The 14341-nt window shown below is 49.7% G+C and overlaps 1 protein-coding gene across 4 annotated transcripts in view; it reads left to right on the plus strand.

Annotated features, from left to right (window-relative positions):
• FHOD3 (formin homology 2 domain containing 3) overlaps positions 1–14341 on the plus strand; it is a 297727-nt gene that overhangs the window by 241626 nt on the left and 41760 nt on the right. For all 4 annotated transcript variants that reach the window (XM_029054069.1, XM_029054068.1, XM_029054071.1 and 1 more), the window contains 2 exons: positions 4986–5144; positions 11431–11613. In XM_029054069.1, coding sequence (XP_028909902.1) covers positions 4986–5144; positions 11431–11613 — 342 coding nt within the window. The remainder of the gene's footprint in view (positions 1–4985; positions 5145–11430; positions 11614–14341) is intronic.

Genomic DNA, 14341 nt, shown 5'->3' on the forward strand with positions numbered 1-14341 from the left:
GAGCGAGAAACAACCCACCACGAGCCCTGCCCACGACGAGTTTAGAGTCTAGAATTGGGTCGGACACAGTCCCTGTCCCTCGTGGGGCTCACGGTTTTAATCTCCATTTTATAGATGAGGTAACTGAGGCACAGAGAAGCAGAGGGACTTACCCAGTGTCACCCGCTTAGCAAATGCCACAGTTGTCATTATTAGCTCCGCGGTCTGGAGTAGTCCGTGGCGGGCAGCGGGTATGGGAGTGGATGAGGGGGCAGAAAGGGCAGAGTAATAGCGGGGAAGGATGACTTTGAAATGGGTCTGGTCAGCTCGGTACCCCGCTTTCCACAGTTAGCGCCGTGCAGGAGGGGTAGAGGATTAGAGGGGCGAACTGGGGGAGAAGCCAGCGACAAGAGCCCGTGTGAAGGATGGGGAAAGCTGTCCGAGGGGCTTGGCGTCCGTCAGGTGCCGACAAAGGAAAGGAGCCCGGAAGATGAGAGAAATGAAAATTCCGCTAGCTTGGCCTAGGAAAGACAGCACGGGGCAAGGAGTCGGGAGCCGGAGACCCCACTTGTCCACCTGTCTCCCGTGTGACCTTGAACAAGTCACTCGACCTGTCCGTGCCTCAGTTCCATCCTCTGTAAAATGGCGATGAGATGCCTGTCTCTCTGTCGCACAGGTTCTGAGCCCTGGGTAATGATGATAATAATAATAACTGTAGTATTTGCTAAATCCTCACTGTGTGCCGGGCACTGTACTAAGTGCTGGGGTAGATACAAGGTGATCGGGTTGGATACAGTCCCTCTCCTACCTTAGGCTCATCCCCATTTTACAGATGAGGCAACGGAGGCACAGAGAAGGGAAGTGGCTTGCCCAAGGTCACGCAGCAGGCAAAGCAGCGTGGCTTAGTGGCAAGAGCACGGGCTCGGGAGTCAGAGGTCGTGGGTTCTAATTCCGGATCCTCCACTTGTCTGCTGTGTGACATGGGGCAAGTCATTTGACTTCTCTGTGCCTCAGTTACCTCATCTGTAAAACGGGGATTCAGACTGTGAGCCCCGCCCCCCCCCCCCACCGTGGGGCAATCTGCTTGCCCTTGTATCTGCCCCAGCACTTAGGACAGTGCTCAGCACGTAGTAAGCACTTACGTACCATAATTATTAAGTACCATAAGTATTAAATGGCAGGGCTGGAATTAGAACCCAGGTCCTCCTGACTCCCAGGCCCGTGCTCTGTCTACTAGGGACTCTGTCAAGTCTGAGTCTCTTCTGTCTACCTCAGCGCTTAGCACAGTGCTTGGTACAGAACAAGTGCTTGAGAAGTCCCATCGTGATTATTGAGATGAGACGACGTGGGGAAGGGCCAGACCACTGAGGCACGGGTTCCTGGAAGCAGCTGCGACCAATTGTCTTCTTGTTTCTAATCCTCCACCGTAATTTCCACCAAACACGACTTTAAGCAGCCACTTCCTCATGCCGACTCACGAGATGTTTTTCATTAGACACACGAGTTCGCGACGGAACAAGAAAATAAAAATAAACTTCATATGGCCCCAGATCATAACGGGGAGTGAGACCTGTCAGAAACGTGCACCTAAAGAGAGTCGGTGTGATGGGGTTTATAAACCCCCCACTTTCTTTCCCTCCCACCCCGCTTCACCTCTTCCAAGGAGAAAGGAAGTTTATATTCCAGACTTAAAGCTAGAACCACGACTTGGTAGGAATCGGAGAAGGAGCTTGGCGTAGCGGATAGAGCACAGGCCCGGGATTCAGAAGGACCTGGGTTCTAATTCCGGCTCCGCCGCTTGCCTGCTGTGTGGTCTTGGGCGAGTCACTTCACTTCTCGGGACCACAGTGACCTCATCTGTAAAATGGGAATGAAAACTGTGAGCCCATGTGGAACACGGACTGTGCCCAACCTGATTAGCTTGTATCTACCCCGGCGCTTAGTTCAGTGTCTGGCACATAGAAAGTGCTTAAGAAATACCGTAAAAAAAAATCAGAGACGGTTCCAATTTGCCCTGCCTCTCCCATTCCCAGCCACCCCCTTCTTCACCAACCAGTGAGTGAGTGATATTGATTGAGAGTTTACTGTGGGCAGAGCACTGTACTAAGCACTTGGGAGGATGATACAGTTCGTGCCCTCAAGAAATTACCGTCTGTGAGTTTCTTGGTCTTTGCTGAAATCCCCAGTTTGCTCTTTTCTGCTTCCTCTTATCTTCTCCAGTCCCTCAGTTCTGCTGCCTCCTTCTCCTACTCCTCTGTTTGTTGGTATTTCTTTTTTCATTCTGCCTTTTTAACTTTAACCATCTGCCTGCTTGTCACCGAGAGGCAGCTGGGCAGTGTTTGAACGTGTGCTTTAAAAGCTAAATTGGGAGCTATTCAAGGGTTCTTCATTTAGCTCCTTTAATAAAAAATTAAAAAGCTATGCCAGCCCAGATGGATGGGAAAAGACGTACACCAAATTTCCCTTCTGAGCTCAGCCCCTGCAAACCCTGGCCTCCAGACCCCCAGGAGAAATCCAAAGAAACCCCCGGCTTTCCCCCGCCCTCCATGGAGCTAGTCTGCCAGGTTTTCCCAGACAGCCAGACGGCTTTTTCGTTTTCTTTCAGGAAAAGCGAGGAACTTTGGCCCCTGATCGGAGTGCATTTCTGCGGCCCCAGATCTGCTTTCTCAATCCCTAGTCACCTGCAAAGCACGAGGCGAAATGAGAGACGTCAACAGATACACACCTTAGTACCAGTAATATTACTAATAGTAAGAATAATGGGGTGTTGGTTGAAGCAGGGTGGCTTAGTGGCTAGAGCCCGGACCTGGATTCTAATCCCAGATCCATCGCTTGTCTGCTGTGTGACTCTGGGCAAGTCACTTCAATTCTCTGGTCCTCGTGACCTCATCTGTAAAATGGGGATTAAGACTGCGAGCCCCATGTGGGACAGGGACTGCGTCCAATCCTATTACCTTGTATCTACCCCAGCACTTAGCACAGTGACTGGCACGTAGTAAGTGCTTTACAAATAACAAAATTATTATTATAATTATGAATAAGCACTCACTATGTGTTAAGTCTTGGGATAGATAGAATACCATCAGCTCAGACAGAGTTGCTATCCTATATGGGGCTCACAGTCTAAGAGGAAGGGAGAACAGATAGTTCACCCCCTTTTTACAGATGAGGAAACCGAGGCCTTGAGGACTTGCCCGAGTTTGCACAGACTGAAAGTGGCGGAGCCAGGATCAGAAAGCAGGCGGTCTGACTCTTAGCCGGTCCTCTGCGCTATCTACTAGGCCCCGAATTCTTACTTGCGCCAAACTCATGCTGCTGGCGCCCCGTGTCTCTTTTGGGGAGCCGATGGCTGGACTCCAACCCTTTGGTTCTTTTAGAACGTTATCCTCATTCCATCAGCCTCCTCTTCCCTCTCCTCAGCACTCCTTGTTCCTCAACCTTTCCTTAAAGGCCTTTTTTCTAAGCGTCTAAGCGACTTTGTGGCTGTCCTCTGAGTGGTATTCATTGAGCGCTCGCTGTGTGCAGAGAACTGCACTATGCGCTTGGGAGGGCACCGTACAACGGAGTTGGTAGACCCGTTCCCTGTCCACGGGAGGCTTAGCGTCTATAATAATAATCATTGTGGTATTAAGCGTTTACTGTGTGCCAGGTACCGTACTAAGCGCTGGGGTGGGCCGCATCCGAACGGATTATGTCATATCTACCCCAGCACTTCGGACAGTGTCTGGCACATAGTAAGTGCTTAACGAGCATCGTAAAACAAAACAGAACATCCAAGTAGGTGATTCTGGTGAGATGGCTGAATTTGGGTGATCGGTGGCAGTCAGTCGCAGCCAAGAGAGGAAACTGGCCGAAGAACAGGAAGCGAACTGTCCAGCCCTCGGGCAGGGGCCAGTTGGGTATTATTACTGTTATTATTATGGCAATTGTTAAGCGTTTAATATGTGCCCGGCACTGTTCTAAACACGGGGGAAGATGCAAGTTAATCAGGTTGGACGCAGTCCCCTGTCTCACATGGGGCTCGCACTCTTAATCCCTATTTTCCAGATGAGGTAACTGAGGCCCAGAGAAGTGAAGTGACTTCGCAACAGACACGTGGCAGAGCCGGGATTAGAACCGGGTCCTTCTGACTCCCAGGCCCGTGCTCTCTCCATCAGGCTACACTGCCTCATCTGAACCCTTGGACGCAACATAGAGAGCCATTGTTCCCGAGCTGGCCTCTGATCCTTGGCTCCTTGGCTCCTCCAGCCAAGCCAAGCATTTGACTTCCCTTGACCTTCCCGGTCACCTCGCTCCCCGGCGAGCCGTGGCGAGTCACCGATGGGCCGGAGCCCGGGTCCCCGGCCGACGGAACTTGCCGGAAGTAGCCGCCGGGGTGTGGATCTTGCTGGGTCTTGGGTCGGGGGAAAGCGAGTGGATGATCAAGGAGCTCCCGGGGGTCTCCTCGCGGTGCATCCAACTTCTGAACTGCTGGGCCTCTCCAGGACAGTCATTTCTCAGCTAGGATGGGGCGATTTGCTCCTCCTCCCAAGGGAGTTGAAGGATTTGGCTTTGAAGACTCTCAGAGAAGGCAGTCTGGTCTAATGGATAGAGCCCGGGCTTGGTAGTCAAAAGGACCCGGGTTCGTTCATTCAGTTGTATTCATTGAGTACTGACTGTGTGCGGAGCACTGTACTAGGCCCTCGGGAGAGTACAATAACACGGTAAGCAGACACATTCCCTGCCCATGACGAGTTCACAGTCGAGACGGTTCTAATCCCGGCTCTGCCGCTCGTCCACTGTGTGACCATGGGTAAGTCGCTTGACTTCTCCGTGCCTCAGTTCCCTCAACTGCAAAATGAGAATTAAGACGGAACCCTCTATGGGACATGGACTGTGTCCAACCTGATTAGCCAGCACTCAGTAAAGCGCCTGGTACGCAATAAGCGCCTAATGGATACCCCCCAAAAAGGCAGGTGGGACCAGAGGAGATGAATTTAATTTGTTTCCGTGTTTTTCCCCCAAAGAAAACTGCTGCAGATGGAAAGAGACAAGAGATCATTGTGTTGGACTCCAAGCGGAGCAATGCTATTAATATTGGCCTGACTGTGCTTCCCCCACCCCGGACCATCAAGATCGCTATTTTGAATTTCGACGAGTACGCCTTGAACAAGGAAGGAATAGAGGTGAGAGACAATCGTTTATTTTTCTTTCGCTCCAGAAAGGATCTCGAAATTTCAGGCAAGCAGTGTGTTTTTTGTTTTATTGTTTCCTGGGTAGGAGAAAGAGGCCGCCTCTGATTTTTGTTTTTAGTTAAGGGAGACAAGGCCAGGCGTTTTTTCACGGAGAGACGGGTCTCTCGTTCCCTAGCTGGGGCTGTGATATGTCGGCTTGTGTATGCGCAGGTTTTCTCGTCCAATTTGCACCTCTTCCTCCGGCGGGCCCAGTAGACCCATTTTCATTCACTGATTCAATCATATTTATCGAACACTTACTCTGTGCGGGGCACTGTACTAGGCGTTTGGGAAAGTACAATGCAACAATAAACCATGACATTCCCTGCCCACCACAAAGTATTGGATCCTACCAAAATAACTATTCAGCATCCACGCGAACAGTCATGCTCATCAGCGGTACTGACGTTCATTTAGGTTCTGATGCAAAGGAGACAGAAGGACCTGGATTCTAGCCCTGGCTCCGCCGCTTATCCTCTGGGTGATCTTGGACAAGTCATTTGACTTCTCTGTGCCTCAATCCCCTCATCTGTAAAATGGGGATTAAGACTGAGAGCGCTCTGTAGGGCAGGGACTGTGTCCAACCTGATTATCTTGTATCTACCCCAGTACTTAGAACAGTGCCCGGCACATAGTGAGCGCTTAACAAATACCACAATTATTATTATTTTTATGATGGGTCTGATTCTGCCTGAAGTGGAGCCATGTAAAGTGACCTCTCTGGAATAGGGGGTGAAGAAATTCCATCTACTTGCGTTCCTCCTAATTCTTTTTTTTTTTTTCAAATGGTATTGTTAAGTGCTTACTCTGTGCCAGGCACTGATCTAAGCGCTGGGATAGATTCAAGGCGACTGGGTTGGACACATTCTCTACCCCACACTCCACTCACAGTCTTAATCCCCATCTGTAAAATGATGACAGGTCACTGAGGCCCAGAGAAATAAAGGGACTTGCCCAAGGTCAAGCAGCAGACAAGGGGCAGAGCTGGGATTAGAACCCAGGTCCTTCTGACGCCCAGGCCAGTGCTCTATCCATTAGGCCATGCTGCTTTTCTCTTTCTTAGTACTTAGAATATGCTTTGCACAAAGTAAGCGTGTAATAGATACTATTACCACTAGCTACCGCAAAGGACCTAGAGAGTTTGTTTCTGTTTGATTTTTATGGTATTTGCCCGTTAATTACTTTGTGCCAAGCACTGTTCTAGGCACTGGAGTAGATACAGGTTTCTCAGGTTGGACACAGTCCCTGTCCCACATGGGGCTCCCAGTCTGAGTGAGAGGGAGTAGAATTGAAAATTGAGTAGAATTTTACAGTGAACGAAACTGAGGCACATAGAAATGAAGCGACTTGTCCAAGGTCACACAGAGGATCCAGGTCCTCTGACTCCCAGGCCCATGTTCTTTCCACTAGGCCACGCTGATTCCTTTGTAAAAGCCAAGAGGAAAAGTAAAAAATGAAGTAGCCGAGTTTTCCGACCTAGGTAAGTATGCGTCCCTTAGAAAGAGGCCCGTGGAACTTTGGAAATTATTTAATCCCTGAAGGACAAGGATTCTCTGATGGTATTTGTTAAGCACTGTGTGCCAAGAACCGTACGAAGCGCTGGGGCAGACACAAGCAAATCGAGTTGGACACGGTCCCTGTCCCTTCTGGGGCTCACGGTCTCAATCCCCATTTCCCAGATGAGTTCAACTGAGGCCCAGAGAAGTGAACTGCCCAAGGTCGTACAGCAGACAAGTGGCAGAGCCGGGGTGACTTTCTTTCTGACTGCCAGGCCCGTGCTCTGTCCTCTAGGCCATTCTGTGTAAGTCTTCATTCTTCTCAGACTGGAAGTGCCCTATATGGACCGAGACTGAGTCTGCTCTGCTTATCCTTTATCACCTCTTTTGCTCCTCCGACCCGTAATTTGTTTTAGAGTCTGTCTCCCCCTCAGTAAACTCTTCCGCACCCAGAAAGCGTTGAGTAAATAGCATTGATGGATAGATAGACGACCTCAAAATTTAGGTTAGGGTTCCCAGACAGTGCCTCCCTGCCTCTGGAGGGAAACGATGAGGCGGACAGCAAGGGAGAAACAGACACATCCAGTGCTGGCGACGATCTGTGCAAGGGAACAGAGAGGCTGAGTATGATTATGAGGTGTAGCTCTCCTGTTGCCCCACTTAGTCTTAATGTTCTTTTTATTGTCCGCAAAGTGTAAAAAAACAATAAAAGAAATTGGCAGATGGTAGACTCATCAATCTTCAGGGATGAACAAATGGTTCAAATTAGTCATAGAGTGAAAAACAAAAGTAAGAATCTTTATTACTTTCTCAGGAAAGGACCAAGAAAGCCGGACGGGTAGGATGAAACTATTTGCAAAAGCAGCGTAGAAAGCCTCGACGACTGTAGCGACGGAATCAGCCTAATTTTAGGTGAAACGACTCAGGTTCTGTCGGTGTAAAATGCCGATCGTACCCGGGCGGCCGTTGAATGGCGGGAGCGCCCGTTGATTATTCGGAGATTTTTTGGATGATTTTTTTTTTCCTTTCCCCACAAATTTCTTTAACAAACTGACACCGCCACAGCTGCGAAACTTGTCAGCAGTTTCAGTCCCTGAAGAAACAGAGTCCACTCTGCCAAAGTCCTGTCGTCTATTCAGTCCTGGTGTTTTTGAAAATCTTCAGAACTCACCAGCGCATGGAAATTGGGTCCTGAGCCCTGGGTATTTGCTCGGGAGAAGAAATAAACACACTAGAGTCATTTTTTCATGCTGATGAGGGTATGTTCAGCACCTAATCCGGATTTCAAGTAAACTGTTTTCGAGGCACCAGGGTGATAGGTAGGACTGGAGCTTGTCCCAGCGGAGTTCTGCTGGAGCTCAGAACGAATCCAGGGAATGCAAAGTCTGGATCTGCCATAGTGGCTGCCCCTTTGCAAGTGAGGTCCCAAGGAAGAAGCAAAAAAAAAAAAAGGGCCGAGAAACCAGGCACAAGCAGGCTTAATCATAATAATAACTGTGGTATCTTTTCAGCATTTACCACGTCAGGCACCCTTCTAAGCTCTGGAGTAGATACAAGATCAAGTTGGACACAATCTCTGTCCCACACGGGGCTCGCAGTCTGAGTAGGAGGGAGAATGGTGTGGCCTAGAGGGTAGAGCCCGGGCTTGGGAGTCAGGTGACCTGGATTCTAATCACCACTCCGCCACTCATCTGCTGTGAGACCTTGGGCAAGTCACCTTCACTTCTTGGTGCTTCAAGAGGTCCCTCGTCTGTAAAGTGGGGATTAAGACTGTGAGTCCCATGTGGGACAGGGACTACGTCCAACCCGATCTGCTTGTATCCACTCCAGTGCTTAGTACAGTGTCAGGCACATAACAAGTGATTAACAAATACCTTAAAAAAAAATAACTGGTATTGAGACACAGAGAAGTGACTCACCCACGGTCACACAGACAAGTGGCGGAGTGGTGATTAGAATCCAGGTCATCTGATTCTGAGGCCACTAGATTACGTTGCTTCCTTTTGGAGCTTTTCAACCTTCCTCTGAAAGCTGACCAGTTCTCGAATCAATCAGTCAATCGGTGGTATTGATTGAGCACCGTACTAAGCTCTTGCGAGAGTTAAATGCAGTAGTTTGTAGGCATGATCCCTGGCCTCGAGGAGCACTCAATTTGGCAAAACTGAGCATGGTAAAACCAAGATTATGGGAGAGATGGGGCTACCGGGTTCTCTAACGTTAGTAACAGTATTGCCTAGTGGAAAGAGCACAGGCAGCCCAGGGCTTCAAGAGGACCTGTCACTTGCAAGCTGTGTGATCTTGGGCAAGTCATTTAACTTTTCTGCGCCTCAATTTCCTCATCTGTAAATTGGGGAGTCAGTGCTTATTCTCCCTCCTCTTATCCCGTGAATCTAGATACATGTAGATTATCCTGTATCTACTCCAGTACTTAAAGCATTGCTGTGCACATAGTAAATGCTTAATTCCATAATTACTACTAATAGCAGCAGGAGTGTTATTACTTTGTGGCCTCGAGTATTTTTTTTTTCTTATTGGTTCTCCCACTGGATCCTTTCACAGCGAAATACCTTTTCACAGTTCCTATACCCTCTGCCCCTAATAGACAGTAGAATGACTTCATTTTCCTCCCAAATTGACTCATTTCCTCAGTCCTCCATCAACCAGGGGTACGCTTTGAAGTCCTATGGATTACAGAGTCCCGAACTAAGCATTCTAAGCACTGCACTAAGTCCTCTTTACAATTGGTCCCCTCACTTTTTGCTTAGAAGCAGAGAGTAACGAAAAGTAAATCGGGAGAAAAATGCAGAGCTCAACACCTGGATTTAACAAGGGCGAATCACAGAGAGATGCGTGAGATCATGAACGCCTTGCAAGAGCAGGCTGCCGGTGAAGGAGTCATGGAATATTATGGTTCCTCAAACTTGCCTCATCACAGAATCCAAAATGGTGCACAGAATATCAAGTAGAGATGCTCACAACCGACAATGGGGAAGAGATGCCTGCTTTGTAAATTTGAGTTGAACCTAGATGGGCTTGTTAGATAATAATAGTAATGATTGCATTTGTAAAGTCCTTACTGTGTGCCAAGCACTGTTCTAAGCGCTCGATAATCAGGTTGGACACAGTCCCTGTCCCACGTGGGGCTCACAGTCTTAATCCTCATTTTACAGATGAGGTCACTGAGGCCCAGAGAAGTTAAGTGACTTGCCCAAGGTCACACTGCTGGCAAGTGGCGGACCCGGGATTAGATCCCAGGTCCTTCATATTTTGGATCAACTTGGAAATGCAGCTGCCTTTATTTTCACCCTCATATCTCCCTTTCACAACAGATTTCTGTCATGACCAGGATGTCTTTTTAGCTACAGAGCTATTGTATTTCCTTCAGTGAGTCGCTGCAGGTCACTCTTGGTAAACACGGTCTATTGATTTCAGTGAGCCAAGGTTTAAAGCATCTGATCTTCTTGGGGTTATTTGTATTTCCTTTCTCATTTTGAAAGATGGCCAGTTGAAAATCCATAGAACAGCAACAGTATACTTGCAAGAGCAATCTCAGGGAGGAAGGATGTGGCCAAAACACAACCAGAGAAAATGAACCGAGAGATAACACGAAGGTTTTCTCCAAAATAAGTAGTGACAGCAAATGCTTCACCCTTGTGTGTCCTCCCTTTTTTTCATTGTCTTTCTCCCCTTCTCCTCTTTCTCTCGATCCGTTCTTCCCTTTTCTGTCTCTCCCTCATGCTTTCTTCTCCTCCCTGCCTCTCTTCACATTTATATTCTCATTCTCTCTCTCTTCCCCCTCCCCCCTTTTCCCTGCCCCTCTCTCTTTCCCTCCCTTCCTTCCTCTCTCCCATCTTTTTACCCCACCGTTCTCCCTTGCGGATTGCAAACAAACCCAACGCTCAAAAGCCTTGGGCTCCAGCTCGCTGCTGGCCACCGACTTTCTGACTCACCTTTGGCAAGTCATCCGAGCTCTTTGTTCTTTTGAAATAAGAGGAGGGGAAAAAAAAATGACGTCCAAGCTTAAAAAAAGATCTGAAGTTTTTATATTGTTGTCTACATTCTGACTTCTCAGAAATGCCATTGGATCAGGCAAATGCTACATGGCTAATACCTGCTAATGGGTTGGATTGTCACTAATAAACAGAAAGCAGACTCACACACACACAGAGTTTCTCACTAGAAGACAATGCTGTAGAAACAGCAAATTTGTGTTCCCTTGCTCCTCCCCACAGCCCCCACCTTACCTCTCTGATTTCCTAGTACAATCCGGCCTCCACACTTCACTCCTCTAGTGCCACTCTACTTCAATCTTGTCTATCTTGCCGCCAACCCCTCACCCACATCCTGCCTCTGGCCTGGAACTCCCTCCCGCTTCATCTCCAACAGATGATCCACTCTTCCCACCTTCCAAACACATCTCCAAGAGGGCTTCCCCGACTGAGTTCCCCTTTTTCTCTTCTCCCACTCCCGCAACTCTCTTACCCTCGGATTTGCATCCTTTATTCACACCTCCCTCAGCCCCACGGCACTTATATCCATAGTTAATTTATGTGTATTAACAGCTGTCTCCCCTTTCAGACTGTAAGTTCCTCGTGGGCAGGAAACATGTCTGTCACCTCTTACATTATGCTTTCCCAAGTGCTTAGTACAGTTCTCTGCACACAGTAAGCTCTCCATGGCTTGATGGATCGCTCGTTGGCGAGTGACAGCTGTAAAAAGTCAGTGTCATCTTATCCGTCTAGAAAATCCTCACCATGATTCCGACGGAGGAGGAAAAGCAGAAGATCCAAGAGGCACAACTGGCCAATCCCGACACCCCCTTGGGCAGCGCCGAGCAGTTCCTGTTCACCCTCTCCTCCATCAGCGAGCTGACGGCCCGGCTTCAGCTGTGGGCGTTCAAGTTGGACTATGAGCTCATAGAAAAGGTAAAAGCTTTTTGAGAAGGTCGACGGGAAGGGTAACACAAACTCTCAAGTCGGTCCCAATAGTAACGGTAACGATGGTATGTGTTAAGCGCTTACTATGTGTCAAGCGCTGTTCCAAGTGCTGGGGAAGATACGAGCTAATCACGTCGGACACGGTCTTAGAATCTTAACCCCCATTTTCCAGATGGGGTAACTGAGGCACCGAGAAGTGAAGTGACTTGACCATGGTCACACAGCAGACAAGTGGCGGAGGCGGGATCAGAACCCAGGTCCTTCTGACTCCGAGGCCTGTGCTTTATCCAGTAGACCACATTGCTTCTCTAGTGATTCCAAATGGTCCTGATCGTAGAGAAAGGGGATGGGGCTAATGGTTCCTTTGTTCTATCTACTGAGAAAACACTCAATAAATATGATCAGTTGATTATCTCATGCCTATGCCAGCACTTAGTACACATAGATAAACACTTAACAGATACCACAGTTGAGGCTAATCCAGCTTCAGGATCAGTGTTTCCCTTTCTTGGCTTCTCCTCCTCCCCACAGATCCCAAAGTCCAGAAATGGCTGGGTCGGGGTGGGGGTGGAGGGGGGGGGGGAGGGTATGAGGGTTAGGACCCCCAGGAAGCTGCTATGTCTCAGGTGGACAGAAAAATCAATCGGGAGGCAAACGGGGCTGTTATATTCCAGACAGAAATGAAGCCTGTCTGCACGATCTCAGTCAGGCTGGGCCAACTGGCCCAGCGAGAATTAGTGGTAAATTGTGGCAGTGCTTGAGTTTCACCCCAGCCCCACTATCCCCTCCCAGAACAACCGCAAGCACGTAGATTACGGCTTAGCACATTCTCACTTCTTCCCCGGGATCCCGTTGGGTTTCGATATTCCCAGGACCCGATCCCCGGCTCGGCACGCATTTCCCACCTGGGGATTTTCGATTTTCTTTGCCCTCTGTGCCTTCCCGTGACACTGATCCCCTCTTTTCCTAGTCGGCCAGGTGGAGACACACTCTTATCCTTACGCGGACAGGTCGATGATTATGTTTCTTGGCCTAGGGGGAAATATCATCACCTCATTTTGGCTGATAGAATTACCAACGGAAAGGGTGATGAACTCCAAAAACCAATTGGCGTGGAGGAAGAAGGGCTAGTTTGATTGGATAAGATTGTGTTAACTAGTTACAACACAAATGGCAGGGACTGCGTGGTTCGTGTTAAAGAAGGGAAAACGGTAAAGACGTGTATCCTTCCATTCCCGCTTTTGCACCACTAAATTCTAAAGAGATTGGGATGAATTGAGTGTCCGCATCAGGCAGAAAGACGAAGTGGATAGCGTCGTATGTACTCTCCCGAATGCTTAGTATAGTGTTCTGCACACGGTAAGTGCTCAGTAAATACCCATGATTGATTGATTATGGGTGAGCCAGCTGAGAAGCTTCCTCCCTGTCTTCTCTGGGTCCCTCTGCAGAAGTTTTTTTTTGTTTGTTTCCTGGTAGTTGTTAAGCGCAGACTATGTGCCAGGCACCGAACTAAGCTCTGGGATAGATTCAAGCTAATCCGGTTGGACACGGTCCACATCCCGCATGGGGCTCACGGTCTTCATCCCCATTTTCCAGATGAGGTAACTGAGGCCCAGAGGAGGGAAGTGACTTGCCGCAGGTCACGCAGCAGAGAGGTAGAACCCAGGTCCTTCTGACTCTCAGGCCACTACCCTGCTTCTCCCTGTAGGAAAGGACTGCACCTCTGCCCTCCTCTCTGCCAGAGCTGGTGGCAGAGGGGGAGGAGGGGGGATGATTCCTGGAGCTGGGCGGGAGGGAAGGAGGCCGTGACCCTGACCCTGGACCCCGTCCAGGAGGAGCAGGTTCTGCCCAACCCCTGACCCACAGATGCTTGTCATGAGACACACAGGTGCCTTTAGTGGAGGCCAAGGCCCCGGGGGAGCATCCCAGGCTGGAACATCATGTATTGGGGTCCAGAGGTTCCTCAGGATCCCCCCCTTCCTACCTCTCCTCCCTTCTCTCCTTCTACCGCCCACCCCGCACGCTCCGCTCCTCCGCCGCCCGCCTCCTCGCCGTCCCCCGGTCTCGCCCGTCCCGCCGTCGACCCCCCGGGCCGCGTCCTCCCGCGGTCCCGGGACGCCCTCCCTCCTCGCCTCTGCCGAACCGATTCTCTTCCCCTCTTCGAAACCCTACTTAAAACTCACCTCCTCCGAGAGGCCTTCCCAGACCGAGCTCCGCTTCTCCCTCTACTCCCTCTACCGCTCCCCCCCACCTCTCCGCAGCTAAACCCCCTTTTCCCCCTTTCCCTCCTCTCCTCCCCCTCTCCCTTCCCATCCCCTCGGCACTGTACCCGTCCGCTCGACAGCATATATTTTCGTTACCCTATTTATTTTGTTAATGAAATGTGCATCGCCTCGATTCTGTTTAGTTGCCATTGTTTTTACCAGATGTTCTTCCCCTCGACTCTATCTATTGCCATCGTTCTCGTCCGCCCGTCTCCCCCGATGAGACCGTGAGCCCGTCAGACGGCAGGGACCGTCTCTATCTGTTGCCGACTCGTTCATTCCGAGCGCTTAGTACAGTGCTCTGCACATAGTAAGCGCTCAATAAATACTATTGAATGAAAGGATTGGGGCTCCCATTAACACCGTGGTGGCGGTCGCCGGCCCCACAGAATGTAGACCTCTGACTTCCTCTCAGCCTGCCAAGGCAAACTGTAACGTAAACCACGTTTATG

This window comes from Ornithorhynchus anatinus, chromosome X3 (genome assembly GCF_004115215.2).
Source record: "Ornithorhynchus anatinus isolate Pmale09 chromosome X3, mOrnAna1.pri.v4, whole genome shotgun sequence".
NCBI classification, from domain to species: Eukaryota; Metazoa; Chordata; class Mammalia; order Monotremata; family Ornithorhynchidae; genus Ornithorhynchus; species Ornithorhynchus anatinus.